The sequence below is a fragment of the Bombina bombina genome, chromosome 7 (genome assembly GCF_027579735.1).
Source record: "Bombina bombina isolate aBomBom1 chromosome 7, aBomBom1.pri, whole genome shotgun sequence".
Taxonomy (NCBI): Eukaryota; Metazoa; Chordata; class Amphibia; order Anura; family Bombinatoridae; genus Bombina; species Bombina bombina.
Window position 1 is genome coordinate 294,093,784 of NC_069505.1, and position 18,644 is coordinate 294,112,427.

Sequence of the window (18,644 nt, forward strand, 5' to 3'; positions counted from 1 at the left end):
ACATGGCCGGCGAAGATGTCCTCAACCCGACAAGTCTGTTGTGTGAGGCTAGGCAGGCATTAAAGTTTGGTAGAGTCTGGTATACGATATACGGAATTCCACAAAGATGAGTCTGCTCAGTAAGCCCGCCCACCGGAAGTCCTCCCTCCTTTTTGTTTTATAATTTTTTTTTTAATAAAAAATAAATAAAAAGACATCTGCATATAAGACAAATAAATATTTGTGCTTATAGTGCATCATTATTTACTGCTTAATTTGACATTTTAATTTTATATTCTTTCAATAAACAAAGCAGAGGAAAGAGGAGTATTGTTTATCTGTGATCTATGCCCCTTCTATTTCAAACAGGATGGATTTTCAGAGCTTAAGTAAAATCTGGTTTTACCCATAAGCTTTTACAGCTGATTACATGAGCGCTATTTCAGATTTCCTTATAATATGGTATAAGGACCTGAATTTAATAGTAAAAATGTGTTTAAAAAAAAAATGACTAGAAAAGAGCACAGATAATTTGGCAAACAACAATTACAAAAGTGATGCCATTTTTTTTTTTATATATAAATCATGTTTTACCTCTCCATACCATTGTTCAGGCAAGAATGTTTCCAATAGATGTTTCCTGGTTATGTGTGTGTATGTTACAAACATATTAAAAGTCAAAATTAAAGTTACATGATTCAGATTAAGCATGCAATTTAAAACAAATTCCAGTAAACTTCCATTATCAAAATACGCTCACGTTTTATATGCACACTCTCTGAAACTCCAGCTTCTACTAAGCACGTGCAAAAGGGTACAATAGATACTTAATGTATTTTGTGATTGGCTGATAGCTGTCACATGATACAAGGGGAAAGGAAAATTTGATTCATTTTAAAATTTGCCAGAAAATATTCTATTGCTCATTTCAAATTCAAAGAACATGCTATTGCATTGTTGTATTTCAGTGTATTTGTCAATTATTAAATGGACATTAAACCCCACATTTTTCTTTCCTGATTCAGACAGAACATACAATTCTAAACAACTTTCCAATTTACTTCAATTATCAAATTTTCTTTGTTTTCTTGTTATCCTTTGTTGAAAAGCAGGAAGGTAAATTCAGGAGCGTGCATGTTTCTGCAGCAGTATATGGCAGCAGTTTTGCAACAATATTATACATTAGCAGGAGCACTAGATGGCAGCACTATTTCCTGTTATGTAGTGCTCCAGACGTGCACGCTACCTATCTAGATATCTCTTCAACAAATAATAAAGAGAGAACTAAGCACATTTCATAATAGAAGTACATTTTAAACTTTTTTTTAAATTGTATTCTCTATCTCATTCATGAAAGAAAATGTTTGGGTTTAATGTCCCTACTACTGTATTTAGTGGTACTTTAATTGGACACTATCCTCAAAAACATTTTATCCATGTGATAGCAGTTAATATTTTTTTCCCTAAGTAAAGCAAAAACTATGTAAAGTATGAATACTAATAAAGCAATATCAGCAGCTTAAAGGGACACTGAACCCAAATTTTTTATTTTGTGATTCAGATAGAGCATGCAATTTTAAGCAACTTTCTAATTTACTCTTATTATCACATTTTCTTCATTCTTTTGGTATCTTTATTTGAAATGCAAGAATGTAAGTTTAGATGCCGGCCCATTTTTGGTGAACAACCTTGGTTGTCCTTGCTGATTAGTGGATAAATTAATCCACTAATACAAAAGTGCTATCCAGAGTCTGAACCAAAGAAAAAGCTTAGATGCTTTCTTTTTCAAATAAAGATAGCAAGAGAACGAAGAAAAATTGATAATAGGAGTAAATTAGAAAGTTGCTTAAAATTGCATGCTCTATATCTGAATCACAAAAGAAAAAAATTGGGTTCAGTGTCCCTTTAAGCTGATTGGCTGATATGTACTTCCTGCAAATGTGCAATATACCTGTCAGCCAATGAGCATTGGCAGAAAATACACATCATAAACTGCTGTATTCGTTTCAAATTAAAAAAAGACATTGCTGAAGATCTGCTTAGAAAAAAAAATGTAAACATCAGTAAGATAGCAAAAGATTGCTGGGTTCTTACAAATTCAGAGCAGTACAGGAATATACCCATTTAAAACCTTCATGAATATATTTACCTAGTCCTTTACTCTGTCCAATCAGAGCTCACATGTAAATAAGCTTTGCACAGACATAAGCCAGTGGTGGTTTACATTCTATATGAAATCTAGTAACCAGACACACATTTTTAGTAGTCAGGTGATGAAATGTAATATATAGACTAATGTACAATAATCCAAACAGCTATCAGAAGTAACATTTTAGGAACTGCGGTTACTTGGCTTTTTATCAAGCCCTGGTCTAAGCAATCACTGTGTATAGTGAACATTTTTAGAAATCTTTAGAATCCTGTAGCTAAATTTACTTTAAAAGGACATTGTATTTTAATTTTATTTTTGTGTTCCCAATGATATATTTTACCAGCTGGAGTGTATTAAAGGGACAGTCTACACCAGAATTGTTATTGTTAATAAAGATAGATAATTCCTTTATTACCTATTCCCCAGTTTTGCATAACCAACACAGTTATAATAATATACTTTTTCCCTCTGTGATTACCTTGTATCGGAAGCCTCTGCAGACTGCCTCTTATCTCAGTCCTTTTCACAGACTTGCATTTTAGCCAATCAGTGCCGACTCCTAGGTAACTAGACGTGCGCAATGTTATCTATATGGCACACATGAACTAACGCCCTCTAGTTGTTAAAAACTGTCAAAATGCATTCAGATAAGAGGCGGCCTTCACAAGCTAAGAAATCAGCATATAAGCCTACCTAGGTTTAGCTTCCAACTAAGATTACCAAGAGTACAAAGCAAAATTGATGACAAATGTAAATTGTAGAGCTGTTTAAAAGGACAGGCCCTATCTGAATCGTGAAAGTTTATTTTTGACTAGACTGTCCCTATAAATTGTTTACATATAGATCCTTTACTTTTATTCTGTCATTTGAAATAGCTGTATTTGTCTGAGGAAATATCCACCTATAATAAAATATGAATACTACAGTATTGGCTGTAGAAAAGCTTAGGAAAACATAAGCTACATAAATCAACCCCCATTAAGGTTGGATGAGATATAGCCCAGCCCACTTTAAAGGGTGTTCATGCAGCAGCTTTGAATACAATTAACCCTTATCTGTTGATATAAGTACATTGGCCCTTTAAATGGGCATTTGTGTAGCTATATAATAACATATCAGTCAGAAACAAATCACAACTGTTTTGCAATAGCTACACTGCACCCACCTTTTACCTCATTTGGAGGAGCAAAATCTGTACTTGAGCCTGTAGACAACAAGGCTAGTAATGATAATAATGTTAGTATAAAATTATATTGTTTTTTGCAGTGGTTATCAGTTAAAGCCAGTTAAGGGAAAATATGTAGCAGGGTTAGCACAGGATAAGTCAGCAGGGTGTGTTTCTAGTTGAAACAGGAGCTCAGACATAACAGTTTAAAAAAAAAAACAACAGTCAGAGTTGCCCATTGCTGCAGAGGACAGTTAGGGACATATAAAATGTGCAAACAATGGCTGTAAGTTTAACGGCCATTTAACACTGCTATATTCTTTTAAGACACTTAAATTCACTTCTATTTCAAATGTGCTTCGTTCTCTTGGAATCCCTTGCTGAATAAGAATGTGCACATATCCTATACTAGTGGGAGCTAGCTTCTAATTGGTGCCTGCACACTTCTCTTGTGATTGGCTGACTAGATGTGTTCATATTGCTGCCAGTAGTGCAATGCTGTTCCTTCAGCAAAGAATAACAAGATAATGAAGTAGATTTAACCCTTCCGTGCCGGGGTTAACTTGTCTACATCGGAACAACTGTTCCGATGTAAACAAATTGAAATCTCGCGATTGTGCATGTGATCACGAGATTTCAATGATGGGATTGCGTCAGGGGGGTGTCCCTATGATGCTAGGCACGCCCTCCAGACAAGCCAAGCGGTTAGGACGTTGTATTTCGTCCTTCGGCGCTAAAGCCCAGCAAAATTTGGACAATAAAACAACATCCTAACGGCGTTAAAGGGTTAAAAATAGAAGTAAATTGGAAAGTTGTTTAAAATGGTATGTTCTATCCAAATCATGAAAGAAAATTTTGGGATTTCCTGTCCCTTTTAACCTGTCCCTAATTGTCTCCAGCAGAAGAGATCATTGAAGGGAAACCTAAGTTTCATCATGGCTCTATCTATGGAAAATCCCACAATTTTTCAGAATTAAATTAAAGGAAAAGAGGACAAAATAAATAATTAGAGTATATTGCAGAGCGTAAATACACAAACATCTTATATTACAATTTCAAAGTAATTAATCTCCCTTTAAATCACTGAGTGTGAAAATAAAAAGATGAAAGAGCACCTATTTGATCCAGTCAGTTTTGTTCTTCTCTTATTTATTTCTCTTTTTATAAACATTCCTCCAAAGAAAAATAAAACCGGTTAAGCAATGTTATGAACGTTTTTTTTTTTTATTTGCTACTTTTTAAGGAAACTTTTCAATTAAAATAAAAACTGTTCACAAAAGTTAAGAAAATTTTTAGTTTTTATTATACAATACAAAGGTACCATAAAACTGTACATTGTTTCAAATAAAGAAATATCAGATTCCATCTAATTTATAAAATAAACAAGTCAAAAATTGCTACAGCTGTTCAAATAAGTGTAAAAATACTACAAAATGTACAAAAGTACAATACATGACGTACCGTAAAACTAACAAACATTTTAGCTAAGTGTAAGCTTCACCACTCATTCATTTTGCTACAGGGAATTGCAACCCACTTCAGCAATAAAAAATAAAAATTAACTTTGATGCACCCTATATACAAGGAACATAAACTATTACCAAAAAGATACTTGGTGCTGTACATTTTTTACAAGGATCAGGCATTACAAATATCACACCCACCAAATTATTACACATACATTATACACATAAGTTGTGATTAATAAAACATATACATTTACTCTTATTTATTTGGACTTTAAAATATATATATATATATATATATATACACACACATATACATATATATATATATATATATATATATATATATATATAGAGAGAGAGAGAGAGAGAGAGAGAGAGAGAGAGAGAGAGAGAGAGAGAGATAGTATATATAATTAACTGACCACTGCATTGAAAACCACCTGCAGAAAATGTGCATACATTTACAGTCCAGGGATAAATCTCTTAACCCTTTAACGTTCAACGTACTCTGCATGTCCATGGTCATTAAGGGTTTAACTAGCTCAGCTTCGTCGAAAGTGGGAAGTTGTGATAGAACTGCATGCCTCAAATCTGAAGGCATGCAGATATAACATGGTCCGGCACATGTATGTGCGCATCTGAATGACCGCCGACGTACAGAGTAGATCAGTGGTCATTAAGGTGATAAAAACTTCTAGGTTATGTTTGTTATTTCCTTTGCTGTGGCCAATTAAGGAAATATATAAAATGAGCTCCTGCGCTGGTAAAGCAGTCACTGTGTAGAATTGTTGCAGGGTCATGGTTCTGAATCTTGCAGTCTGAACTACAGCTGCTCTGGGGACATTGGTAAAACAACAACTGTAAGGGTTCAATTCCAGTAAATTCTGGCAAAATAAATAATGAAAATGAAATATTTACTATGCATAATTTAACATTACATTTTGAGGTTTCTTGTGAAATCTCTGTGCTGTATGAGAAGCCGGGACATCACATCTAATAAATACGGTACTGCTACGTTACTGAGCAACAGCAGCACACGGTACTCTATAGTACCAGGAAACTGCTCTATTGCTAAGAGTTTATCTGCAAATAATACTTTTTATGAAGGTCAAACATTTAAAGGTGTGTTTAACCCCTGCAAAGTTAACATTTGCTCCAGAGAAACAATGCACTGCTAGGAATATGCTGAACATCTGGTGAGCGAATGAAAAGAGCTGTGTGTGCACGGCTGCCACAATCTGTAGCTAGCTCCCAGTAGTGCATTGCTGCTCATGAGCCTACCTAGGTATGCTTTTTAACAAAGGATATCAATAGATCAAAGTAAATTGGAAAGTCTCAAATTAAAATTGCTTGCTCTATTTGATCCATGAAAGATTAATGTTGAATGTTCTTTTTTAATAGAAATAAGAGTTAATTCATGTATTACTAATCAATAACTGTGCATGGTCTGACAAGGTGATATGTAGGTACTTTTTATATTAGAGACTGTAAGAAATATAAAGTTCATGGTATAACCAATACATTATGTGGAATTATACAACCACTGACAAAATGTATTAAAGGGATACTAAACCCAATTTTTTCTTTCATGATTCAGATGAAGCATGTAATTTTAAGCAAATTTCTAATTTACTCCTATTATCAATTTTTCTTCATTCTCTTGCAATCTTTATTTGAAAAAAAGCAGGAATATAAGGTTAGGAGCCGGCCCGTTTTTGGTTCAGCACCTGGGTTGTGCTTGCTGATTGGTCTCTAAATGTAGCCACCATTTAAGCAAGCGCTATCCAGGGTCTGAACCAAAAATGGGCCGACTCCTTAGCATAGATTCCTGCTTTTTTCAAATAAAGATAACAAGAGAACAAAGACAAATTGATAATAGGAGTACATTAGAAAATTGCTTAAAATTGCATGCTCTATCTGAATCATGAAAGAAAACAAATTGGGTTTAGTATCCCTTTAATTCACTACACTCCACTATAATCACAAAGCTTGTGTCATAGTTGAAAGAATTTTTTTTTTTTGAATAATCCAGCGATATTGGGTCTTTTTTTTTTTTTTTTGCATCTAAGAAGTGAAATTCACTTCTGTGGAATGTTGCTGTTTTATAAATAAATACATAATTTTAAAAAATCCCTCTGTAAAAAAAAAAAAATGCAATTCAACAAAACAGAGTTGGTCTCTAATCATATATAGCGCTCTCTCATTTGTACTGCTCTGTATTAGTTTATTTCTCTGCCCCCTTTCATTTGCCTGTCTTCTAGTGACATACAGAGCGATCCCACCTGCTCTATACTTATTTCTCAGTGCGCGCATGCTCAGATCGTCTTCTCAGTCGCTCCAATGTAAACACTGAATCACGAGATTTAATGTTTACTTGGAGAGCTAAGAACTGATTGTGTGAAAGAATAGCGCTTCTAACCTCCCCCTTTATTAGAACGAGCAATTGTGTAAGTAATATTAGATCACTGTGATTAAAGTCAACATTGAATCGGAATGAGAGTTCAGATTCACTGTGTTTACTATTACGTCATTCGCATGAATGTCTAGCGTATGTGTTTAACAATAGCAGGAGACCGCATTGAGAATAGTGAGCTGTATGGCAAACAAGATGATTGGTTGCCATAAGGAAACATCACCTTGATAAAAAAAAAAAAAGGGTCTCGTGGGGGAGGGGGCTGGCGGAAGCGAAGATGTAAGTAAAACATATCAGTATTGAATAATCATTTATAACAAACTTTGCAAACTATTAATAAATATATGTAAAATGACTTGTACTTTAATATTTCATTCAGGAACAGAGCAGAGTTAACCATCACTGTAATAAATGTAGGGAAAATCGGTCAGGAATCATTTAGTTTAGAACAAACATAAAATTTTTTTAACTGCTTGTGTAATAATAGATCTAAAACAGTAGAGGGCAACAAAACCATGAATTGGTATAGAATTCTGAAGAAAAGAAAACCCCAGGGCACAAATTTGATACAAAATGATAAATGTTTCAATGTTTGTATCTAACCATCTTGGCTTGAAAAATCTATATTAGTTGGCATCTCTAAAAGATTAAATAGCCAGCTTCGCATATTTAGGAATCAGGCAATTTTTTTTTTTATATTGTTCACTATCAAGAGTCACTATAGCAAGGGATAATATTTGAATTCCAGAAGCTGTCACTCCCAGTTATAAATAAAGCGTCAAAGTGAAATACATACTCACTCCCGTACCTCTCAGATATAAAAACAGCCAGCATGCCAAAAAAGGACCAAAACTAAGTATAAAAGGCACAATTTGCAGATAAAGAGAATATATCACAAAGCTGATCACTACTTCACAGATTATCAAAATCACAATGAAATATCCAAAAATTCCAGAAGTTTCTTGTGATCAATCATATCTATTTTAGCTTTCTGCTCCAAATAAAAGTAATTATTTACCGGGGTTTGAAAAATAGTAAATGAAGATACATGGGTCAAACTTAGCCTAGTTCATGATTTCTGTTACTTTTTGTCGCAAAGCATTTTAATCATGGAAATAACGTGTGTGTGTGTGTGTGTGTGTGTGTGTGTGTGTGTGTGTGTGTGTGTATATATATATATATATATATATATATATATATATATATATATATATATATATATATATATATATATATATATATATATATATATATATATATATATATATATATATATAATATAATATAATATAATATAATATATCAGTGGTTCAATAATCTTGTTAATATAGAAACATGATTTAATTTACTCCATTGTAAATATGAATAGTCTCAACCAGCACATAAAAATAGTAGAGATATTTTCCTTTGAACGCCTATTGGCTGAGTAAATTGAGTGTATCCGTTCCCAGCTTGGTACAAATATAGGTCAAAGTCCGTTTCACTGGCCGAAAGGTCCCAGGCTGAATGGTAAGGAGTGTTTATAATCTCATTTTTTCAAGTAGGTTCAGGGTTTGCAGTGATGGGTCACAAAACCTTTTAAAGTGGCAATGCATGAGCGCCAAATAAACAACGCTATAAAGGTGCTATTGCCTGTAGCTCATCCGGATGGAGGTTGCAATGTAGTTCCGCTTTACACACTCCGTAAACCACAGATTTGGGGATAGAAGGTTCTTCTTCGCCTGTAGAAACAAATAACATATCAATATATTGCGTCATATATATCCGACTGAACGAAGGCTTTAAAATGTTGAATTATGGCTAGTAAGTAACAAAAAAAACTATGTACAATTTTTTTTTTGTAATTAAAATTTAAAAAAAAAGTGTGATATTTTCCAATTCTGACAACTGGAAGTTTACATTGCCAGCTTCACCAGCCTAATACTCGTACCTATCCTTAAAGGGACATGAACCCCCAATTTTTTATTTCATGATTCATATAGAGAATATCATTTTAAACAACTTTCTAATTTACTTCTATTATCTTAATTTGTTTCATTCTCTTTGTATCATTTGTTGAAGAAGCAGCAATGCACTACTGGTTTCTAACTGAACACATGGGCGAGCCAATGACAATAGGTATATATATGCAGCCACCAATCAGCAGCTAGAACCTAGGTTCTTTGCTGCTCCTGAACTTGCCTAGATAAACCTTTCAGCAAAGGATAACAAGAGAAGGAAGCAAATTTAATAATAGAAGTAAATTGGTCTAAATCATGAAAGAACAATTTTTGGGTTTCATGTCCCTTTAATTGGCCTAAGAGAGAACATAAAGAATTGCAAATGAATAGAAATTTGTATCAACAAAATGATAGTAGTTAGCTTTGTCTACTCTAGTAATAAGTCTGGATTGGCTCCTTTAAATAAGGCATGCAATGGGGGATTTTGGCTATTGAAAAACATTTGCAACAAACAAGATGTTGGCATATTAGGAATGTGTTTACACTGAGTTGACATTAACTTATTGCAAGACAACAGGAAAGTCTTGTAAGGTTCTTTATGTCCTGTTAAAAAGATAAATATTTGATGCAAGTGCGAAAGTAGCATATAAAAATGTTAAAACTGTCTGCATTGACAGTGAATCTAGAGACAGATTGCTCATTGGCTAACAAGAACAATTCCTACAGCTTGACTGATTATTTTTTTTTATATATTGCAAATTGCGTTTGGTCATGAAAAGGAAACTCAGAAATGCTACAGAATGGGACTAAAACTGGTTCATATGAAGTTGGTATGTAGTACCTAGTCCTGACGATGAAGAGACACTCTCTGCAATTGAGGAAGTTTCTACTTGGTCAGTTAATAGTCCATCCATTAAAGGTAATGACAATTCTGAGGAAGGGACAGAGGAGTCATAAATCCCAGAATCCCGCGGCATGTCGGCCTGATGGACAGCTTTGACCGAATGTAACACAGGCTGTAGCGCACAGCTGCCAGCATGTTCTTGAGTTTCCAGTTCATCGCGTTTGTCTTTGCCAACAGCTGGATGGCACTTTGCAGGAACTACAACATCAGCTTTTACAGAAAAATCTTTTTCGGACAGCTGTTTTACATCATTTAAAACTAAGCCAGAATCAAATTTTTCCATAACTGGTTCTTGGCAATGAAGGGTCGGAGAATGAGATGTTACATATTGTTTTTCAAACCAGTCAGGTTCCTGGTCAATATACTGGTGCATGTTACAGATGGCAACGTACAATGCGCGGCCAGCCTTGCTCCTGAAATAGTTTCTTTTGCTAATATTGGTTGGGTATTGTTCAGGATCCTGTAGATTGATTTCCTTTGAATATAAATGGTGGTAAAGCTGGGGAAGATGATCCATTAATTTATATTTCCGTGTGCTATCAAGAATTCCAGGGATATCATTGTCACAGGAGTAATCAAAATAGACCGTGATAAACTTTGAAAGATCATCGGAACTGTCTTGGGCTTTGCCGAGCTGCTCCGTGATCATAGACATGGCCGTCACAAAAAGCTCCCCTTTTTCAGCTTCATGGTTTGCTCCTTTGTGCTTGCGCTTCTTCTTGTCTATAAAGTACTTCATTCCTTTCGAACACACAACTATGATGTATTGAGAATCTTTGATCTTCTGTTTCAGCCATTCCTTTTGTCCGTCTTTGCATATCTTCAAGTTTTCCCATAAGTCCAGAGAAACCTGCAAAATAAAATTAGGAAATAAATACACGTTTACAAACTCTGTTCAAAAATACGTAGGCTTCTATAAAAGGTCCACAAAATGATATGGCAATTTCAGAATGGTTTTAGAAATTGTACGGTCTGGGAGAAAAACTACACGTTTGCATCTTGGATGACTTCCAAAAACAACTAGATGTTGGATAGGGTAAACTTCAGAAGTACCTGAAACACCATGAAGTTGACAAGGCCATCAGCTCATTTAAAGGGACAAGTGAAAATTAAACGTACATGATTAGTATGTACAATTACAAAATAAATATCTTCCATTATCAAATCTACCAGTTTCACCTGTTATCTTGTTGAAACTTAGCTTCTTTCTATGAGAAAATACTAAGGTCGGACCAGAAATGTGCATGTCTTGCCCATTATATATAGTACATTAGAAACACTTGTTATATAGTCCTCAAGTCACGTGAACACTCCTAAACCTACCTCTGTTTGCTCTCATGGAAAGTTTTTACAAATTTTACTCTTATATGAATCCTGAAAGTTTAATTTTCACCTCCATGTCTCTTAACCAATGCCTTGCCAAAATGTTGCCAAGCTAAATGGGTCAGGGACCCATAAGTTTTTTGCTGGACAATAGACAAGTTCATCTGAAAGACGCTAGAGAGATGTGGCTTGTTGAAAAGGCCAAACCTGATTTACTTGAAAAAATCTGTAGGGATGGAAAATATGAACACAAATAACCATTAGATTTATAATGATCATGAACTGACCCATTACAAACTATGAATAATGGCAAGCTTTCTTGAAATGTGTTGAAATGTGGGATCCGTACAAACTTGCTAAACTCATTCAAGTCTAACAGTAGATAAAACAGACTCTTGGGATCTTACAAATCACAACAAAACTCCAGACCCTTTCCAATGATGAAACAGGATATATGACCTTTAGGTTGAGGGGGCCCTACATAATTTAAGGGACATTAACCCCTTGCCCCAATCGGTGTAGATCTATGTCATGCAAACTTCAGGCAACCCGTGCAGTCCCTACACTAAAGGCAAAATAATAATAATAATAATAAAAAAAAAAATACCTATAAACTAGGTACTGGCAGACAGATGCTAGTGGCAGAGGGGGAGCGTTAGAGAGCTGTTAGGAAAGGGATCAGGGAGGGTTAAGGAAAAATCAATACATTGTAGAAACCTAAGATGGTGGTGAGGAGTGTGGGTGGGGGAGAGCTGTTTGGGAGGTGACAGGTAGGAGGGTAAACCTTACATTAGAATAATATTACCCTTGTCAGCTAATTAACCCCTTTACTGAAGAGTGGTGCGCAGCTGCAATTAGCGACTTTCTAATTACCAAAAACCAATGGCAAAGCCATGTATGTCTGCTATTTCTGAACAAAGGGAATTCCAGAGAAACTTTTACAACCATTTGTGTCATGATTGCACAAGGAATTTGTAAATAATTTCAGTGAGAAACCTAAAGTTGGTGAAAAATTTAATGATTGTTTTTATATTATCGCATTTGGCGACAAAAAGGTGGCATGAAATATACCAAAATGAGCCTAGATCAATACATTGGGCTTTCTATTTAAAAGAAATTTATAGCTTTGATAGGTAAATAAAATTAAAAAAAACAAGGCTCTATTTCTGTTTAAATGGAGTGATAGCAAAAATGCTAAAAATTCTCTAGTAGTTTAAGCAAGTTGTAAAATTCCAGGTACTGAAGGGGTTAAACTGCTGGCTACGGATTTAACTCCAGTACCTGCAGCTGTCTTTACAACTATTATTTTATGTGAACACTTCAAGAGTTCTGGGCGCCGCCATCTTGGAATTTAATTATTCTTATACCCTGTGACAGACGTGGTGCACATTCACAGATAAGTGATATTGTCTTCTTAACAAGCTGTATCCTGCAGTTTAGTGTGCACAGTACAGAGCAGGATATCTATACTTTCAGTGACTTGCATTTCTCTATACAGTCATATTACTGAGGATTATTTTTAATATTTGTTATAAAACTTGGAAACTGTAAAAAAAAAATTTATCTTCTGCTTTCTATTGTGCAAGCTAATTTAGTGCAAGGTACAGCTGTTAAAATGTCACTGATGTGTGAAAGTACACTGCTTCATTCATGTAGAATACGCAAGTACCAAGATAGCGGCTCCCAGTTTAGAGATGCAGAGCTTAAAGGGATAGTAAACACCAAAAGTGTTATTGTTTAAAAAGAAAGATAATCCCTTTATTTACTTACCATTCCCCAGTTTTGCATAACCAAAACTATTATAGAAATATACTTTTTTTCCTCTGTGATTACCTTGTATCTAAGCTTCTGCTCACTGCCTCCTTATCTCAGATCTTTTAACAGACTTGCATTTCAGGCAATTAGTTCTCACTCTTAAATAACTTCACATGCATGAGCACGTTATATAATATGAAACACATGAACTAATGCCCTCTAGCTGTGATAAACTGTCAAATGTATTCAGATGAGATTCAGCCTTCAAGGGTTTAGAAATTAGCATACGAGCCTACCTAGGTTAAGCTTTCAACTAAGAATAACAAGAGAACAAAGCAAATTTGATTATAAAAGTATATAAGAAAGTTGTTTAAAATGACATGCCCTATCTGAATCTGGAAAGTTTAAATTTGGACTTTACTATCCCTTTAACCAATCGGCTTCTGCAATTTGTTAAAATAAGAAAACGGCTTTAAAGAGAGCTGCAGAACAGAAGGAAATACAATATCACGGTGAACAGTAACCATACTACTGTAGTTGCGCTTATCAATGTAACGTCCCTTTAACTAAAAAGGTTTTCCTTGCATGGGATCACAAAAACTGGAGACAGGTAAAATCTGGATTTAAAAAGATATATAAAACTGAATATTAAACTGTAATTTAACCCCTTGAGTGCAAACGATGGCTCTGAGCCGTCACAAATTGTCTCAGTCAGGTGCTAATGATGGCTCAGAGCCGTCACTAGCACTATCCCAGTTTGAGGGAAATATGGGGGCTCCCACCCCAGCGATCGGGCCTGCATAATGACAGGCATCGCCGGGGCTTCACCTTACGCGCAGTGACGTCATGCGCAATAACGTGATGACGTCACTGCGCAACTTTATTTAACATTAACAACGTTAAATATAGGAGCAGGGGGTCATGCTGCTTAGAAGCCTGTATCTCAGGCATCTAAGCAGCTACAAACCCCCAAGACCCACCATTGGAAAAGTAATCGCCTGGGGATCTTAAATAATAAAAAGTTTTAAAAAATATATTTTTAAAAGTATAAAATAAAAAAACCTTTAAAAAACCTTAGCACCCAGGTGGGAAAGTGCTTAGCACTAAAAGGGTTAAACAAAATCTTCCAAATGACTTCTATAATCAAAGTTACTATGTTTTCTTGCCATCCTTTGTTGAATAGCCCACCTACGTAGCCTCAGGAATGTGCACAGTAGTAGGAGATTTACACTATATATATATATATATATATATATATATATATATATATATATCTTACACTATACTATATCTATATCTATATCTATATAGATATACAGTGATTTGGGTTAAAAGTTGCTATGCAAAGAAAAAAAGTGCAGTGTCTCATGGCTGCCACTAGGAGTCACACTTTTCATATAAAATTACCAGTAAACTAAATTTACCAATAACCTAACAATCCATTTTTGCCCTCTCTAATCTTTTTACCATTTGGATTGCTTGCAAAATACTTGCAAAAGCTTTCCATTTACTTCTGAGGAAAAGATCATATCCTGAGTTTAAAATATATTCCATAACAGCAATGCATAACTTCAGTCCCCAAAGGCTATTTTTATGTCTGGAAATGAACGAAGCCTTGCTTGACTGCACCATTTATTGACATATTGGTGTTCAAACAGGGATATCCTGAAGCCCCAGCTACCCTGTGAACTGCAAATCAAAAGCAATGGCCTAAGTTCTGGGAGGGCCCATAGCAGCCAGTCTATACATAGGTATCTAAACACAGATAATGACCACATAGGCACACACATATCATCATTATGCTGCACGGCATACTCATCAGTGCATAGATGCATTATTATACAGTGCAGCATGTTCACTATTAGTGTATAGCTATTACGTCATTATACAGCACAGCCATGGGCGTATAAATAACAATATACATATATATATATATATATATATATATATTTATTACACACACACACACACACACATTTATTTATATATATATATATACTAAGAGACCTTCAGTGTGTGTGTTGGGGGGGGGGGGGGGGGCGCAGTTGAGTAGGTCTGCTACTGGTATAGTTGCTGCAAAAACTGCTGTCATATAATGCTTTAAACATGTGCAGGGACCTGAGCCTATGCATGTATGCTCTTCAACAAAAGGATACCAAGAAAGCAAATGACAATAGAAGTAAATTAGAATGTTGTCTATAATTGATCTTTCTATCTGAATCAGCCCAGAAATGCTGCTTGAAAGTCCAATTTGCTAAATTTGAAAAGTTCAAAGATAGTCTGATTGTAATACTGGGGTTAAATACCTCCATATGCATTTGAAAAGTACAAGATAAACATAAGAATTGGAATATGTTTCACACAAAAAGTCATGCAATTTACATCTCCTGGATAGGGTCCTACTTCTTTATTCTTCACAGCACAAGGAACATAGCTATTGTGCCAACTGGCATGGTGTTATCACAAAGATGGCACCGGTCACATGGTACCAATCTCCCTATTTAAAGAAAAGGCTAATGCCATTAGTGTGCTGGAATTTCTCTGCTCCTTTTAGAAGCCCCAAAGGCACAACTGCCTCAAACATTTTCCCACTGCCCTCTAAAGCATTTTTTTATGAGTTAAAGGGACACTAAACCCATTTTTTTTTATTTCCTGATTCAGATAGAACATGCTATTTTAAGCAACTTTCTAATTTATTCCTATTATACATTTTTCTTCGATCTCTTGCTATCTTTATTTGAAAAAGCAGGAATGTAAGCTTATGAGCCAGCCTTTTTTTGGTTCAGCACCCTGGATAGCCCTTGCTGATTGGTGGGTTCATTTAGCCACCAATCAGAAAGCGCTTACCCAGGTACTGAACCAAAAATGGGCCGGCTTCTAAGCTTAGATTCCTGCTTCAATATGCAGCACACTTCTAGCCAGCATGGGAGAAATTCAAGTAAGCAAACAATAATAGTTGTGATTAAATGCTTCTACTGGGCGTAACAGAATAAAGGTATCCATGGTACTTTACTTTTTGGATTATTCCGTGTGTCTATAAAAAAAAAACTGTTCTTTAGCGCCTATATTTGAAATAAATGGGCCGACTGCTGGCTTACAATTTATTTATAATCCATTTCATTTCAAAAGAGAAGGGTGTGGGATGGTTACAGTTAAAAACTAGATGGGATTTCACTGGTAGAGACTTAAACAGAAGGTGAAACAACTGAACTTGCAATAATGAAAATAAGTTTGCTACTCACATTTTCCTATTTTCAAAAAGGCTTTTTTGCTGCAGCAAACCTGCCTTGCGCACCGTAGCTGCACGCCTGTTTGTAAGGTGGGTGGGAAGGGAGGAGGAAGGGAGGAGGATGAGATTACAGGAGGAACGATAGGTTCTCAATTTCAGGGTTTGTGTGTACGAGTTAACATAATTTAAAGGGACATTGTACACTAGATTTTTCTTTGCATAAATGTTTTGTAGATGATCCATTTATATAGCCCATCAGGGGGTGTTTTTGTAAAAATGTATAGTTTTGCTTATTTTATTTTTTAGTAACATTGGGCTGATTTTTAGACCCCTAACCAAGCCCTAAACTTTCAGTTGTAGACCCAGGTCTACAGATTCTTGTTGCTATTGTTTGTGTAATGTCTTTTCAGATGCAGGGAAGGGGGGAGTGTCTGCTCTTTCAGCTTTCTCAGCCCCTTTCACTGGGTGTCCCATCCTAACCTCATCAACAGTGCTAAACTGGGAGCTTCTAAGTTTTAGATCAGTATCTGTGCATATTATTCTATAGTTGTGTCTATTACATCTGTGCAGTCACTAGAGGCAGGTGAGGCAGTGCTTCACCTTTCATATGGGCAAAAATATATATATTTTTATTGGCTTTAAAAAAAAATTGTAATTTTTTTTTCCCCAGCATTTTTTTTCACAGCTAGATGTTGTGCAATGGAGAGGCACAAGCAGGTCTGCCCACCATTACACAACATGCTGCGCCATCTACTGGATGCAAGTGGTTAAGATCATTGCATGGCCCATAAGTGCTTTATTTGAGGCAGTCCTATTTGGGCTGAACCAATCCAGCGAGAGGCATTAGTAAGTGGAACATAGGGTTGGGGCTGGATGTTAAATCATATAAAACAAAACAAAAACGGAAAAAAACAACTTTCATATATTTTGTTGCTGTCCTGTGAACCTGCTAGCTTTGCTAAAGTGAAAAAGAGAGTTCTGTTCTTCCCCTCTAAGTGCAGTGGAATGTGCCACTGTCACTTCCTGAATCCTTATACAGAGCAGGAAGAGAGGCAGAGACAGCAGTGTTTTAGCCACATCTTATTAAAGTAAGATTTTACTGAAAGGGATTCTGTTAGTGAAAATGATAATTTAATGAATGTGGTTTAGTGTTTTTTACTCTTTTACAGCAGGGTCGTTTTTGTATTTTGTTTACTCAAACTTTACACCCACTAACTTAGCAGCTTGCCTCTGTACTTCACACTAAATTATAGACTAATTTTATGAACTCTCTATAGCTCTGCTGTTTTATTACTTTAAAATGCAGTGGTCCCCCCCCCCCCACCTTGTGTGTGTGTGTCTCTCTCTCTCTATCTATCCATCTCTCTCCTTATGTGTTGTTCTCCACATGGTCTCTTTCTCTCTCTCTGTCTCTCTTCCTCCCCCTCTGACTCTCATCCCTTATGTAATGAAAGAATCTATAAGCATAATTTGCAGCATTAAAGTAAAAAGTATGTTTTAAACATATTTTAATGGGCATGGATTTCTAGATCTCATAATCAGAGCAAGCATTGTGTTATCTGGCAAGAGTTTCTGTTACAATCCTTTTAGACTAAAATCAGATGTTTACTAAGTTGGCCAGTTTTCCAAGACACCATTTAAAGGGACATGAAACCCATATGAAACCCATATGCAAATTTAAATAACTTTCCAATTTACATCTAATATCTAATTTTCTTCATTCTTTTGATGTCCTTTGTTGAAAATCATATCTAAATATGCTCAGTAGCTGCTGATTGGTGGCTGCACATAGATACCTCATGTGATTGGCTCACCCATGTGCATTGCTATTTCTTCAACAAAGGATATCTAAAGAATGAAGGCGTATCCTAGCCACTGCCTCACCAACCTCTGACGTCACTGATCCAGTTATATGAAAATTGGTGTATACTGTCCCTTTAAGTCAACAGCAAACATTACCAAACATATAAAGTGTTTGAATTACTATGAAATTACAGATACATTTAGACTTACTTCACATCCGCAGAAATCTTGAAGGAAGTAAGCGAAACATTGTATCACATTAATGTGCTTTTGGCAATCTTTAGTGGAATAACAAATAAACACTTTTGGGCGTGGCCACGGTTTTTCTACATGAAGACTTCCTGCATTTGTTGAGGATTCAGAACTCTCCTCGTCAAGATGGGCATAAATGTTTTCTGGAAGGGAAAGAAAATTATGCATATTATTAACTCATGTCATATATTATAACAATTGAATGAATATTGTGAACTAAGCTCTGCTTAAAACGATGCAATCAGAAGAAAATAGTTATC

At 35.4% G+C, this 18,644-nt stretch overlaps 1 protein-coding gene across 1 annotated transcript in view; it reads right to left on the bottom strand.

Moving 5' to 3' along the window:
* Window positions 1-8,470: 8,470 nt before the first annotated feature.
* IL17RD (interleukin 17 receptor D) overlaps window positions 8,471-18,644 on the bottom strand; it is a 128,487-nt gene continuing 118,313 nt past the window's right edge. Inside the window, exons 11-13 of the mRNA XM_053720851.1 lie at window positions 18,343-18,527; window positions 9,960-10,872; window positions 8,471-8,899 (exon numbers count right to left, since the gene is read on the bottom strand). Of these exons, the coding sequence (XP_053576826.1) occupies window positions 8,793-8,899; window positions 9,960-10,872; window positions 18,343-18,527 (1,205 nt within the window). The 3' untranslated portion in view covers window positions 8,471-8,792. The remainder of the gene's footprint in view (window positions 8,900-9,959; window positions 10,873-18,342; window positions 18,528-18,644) is intronic.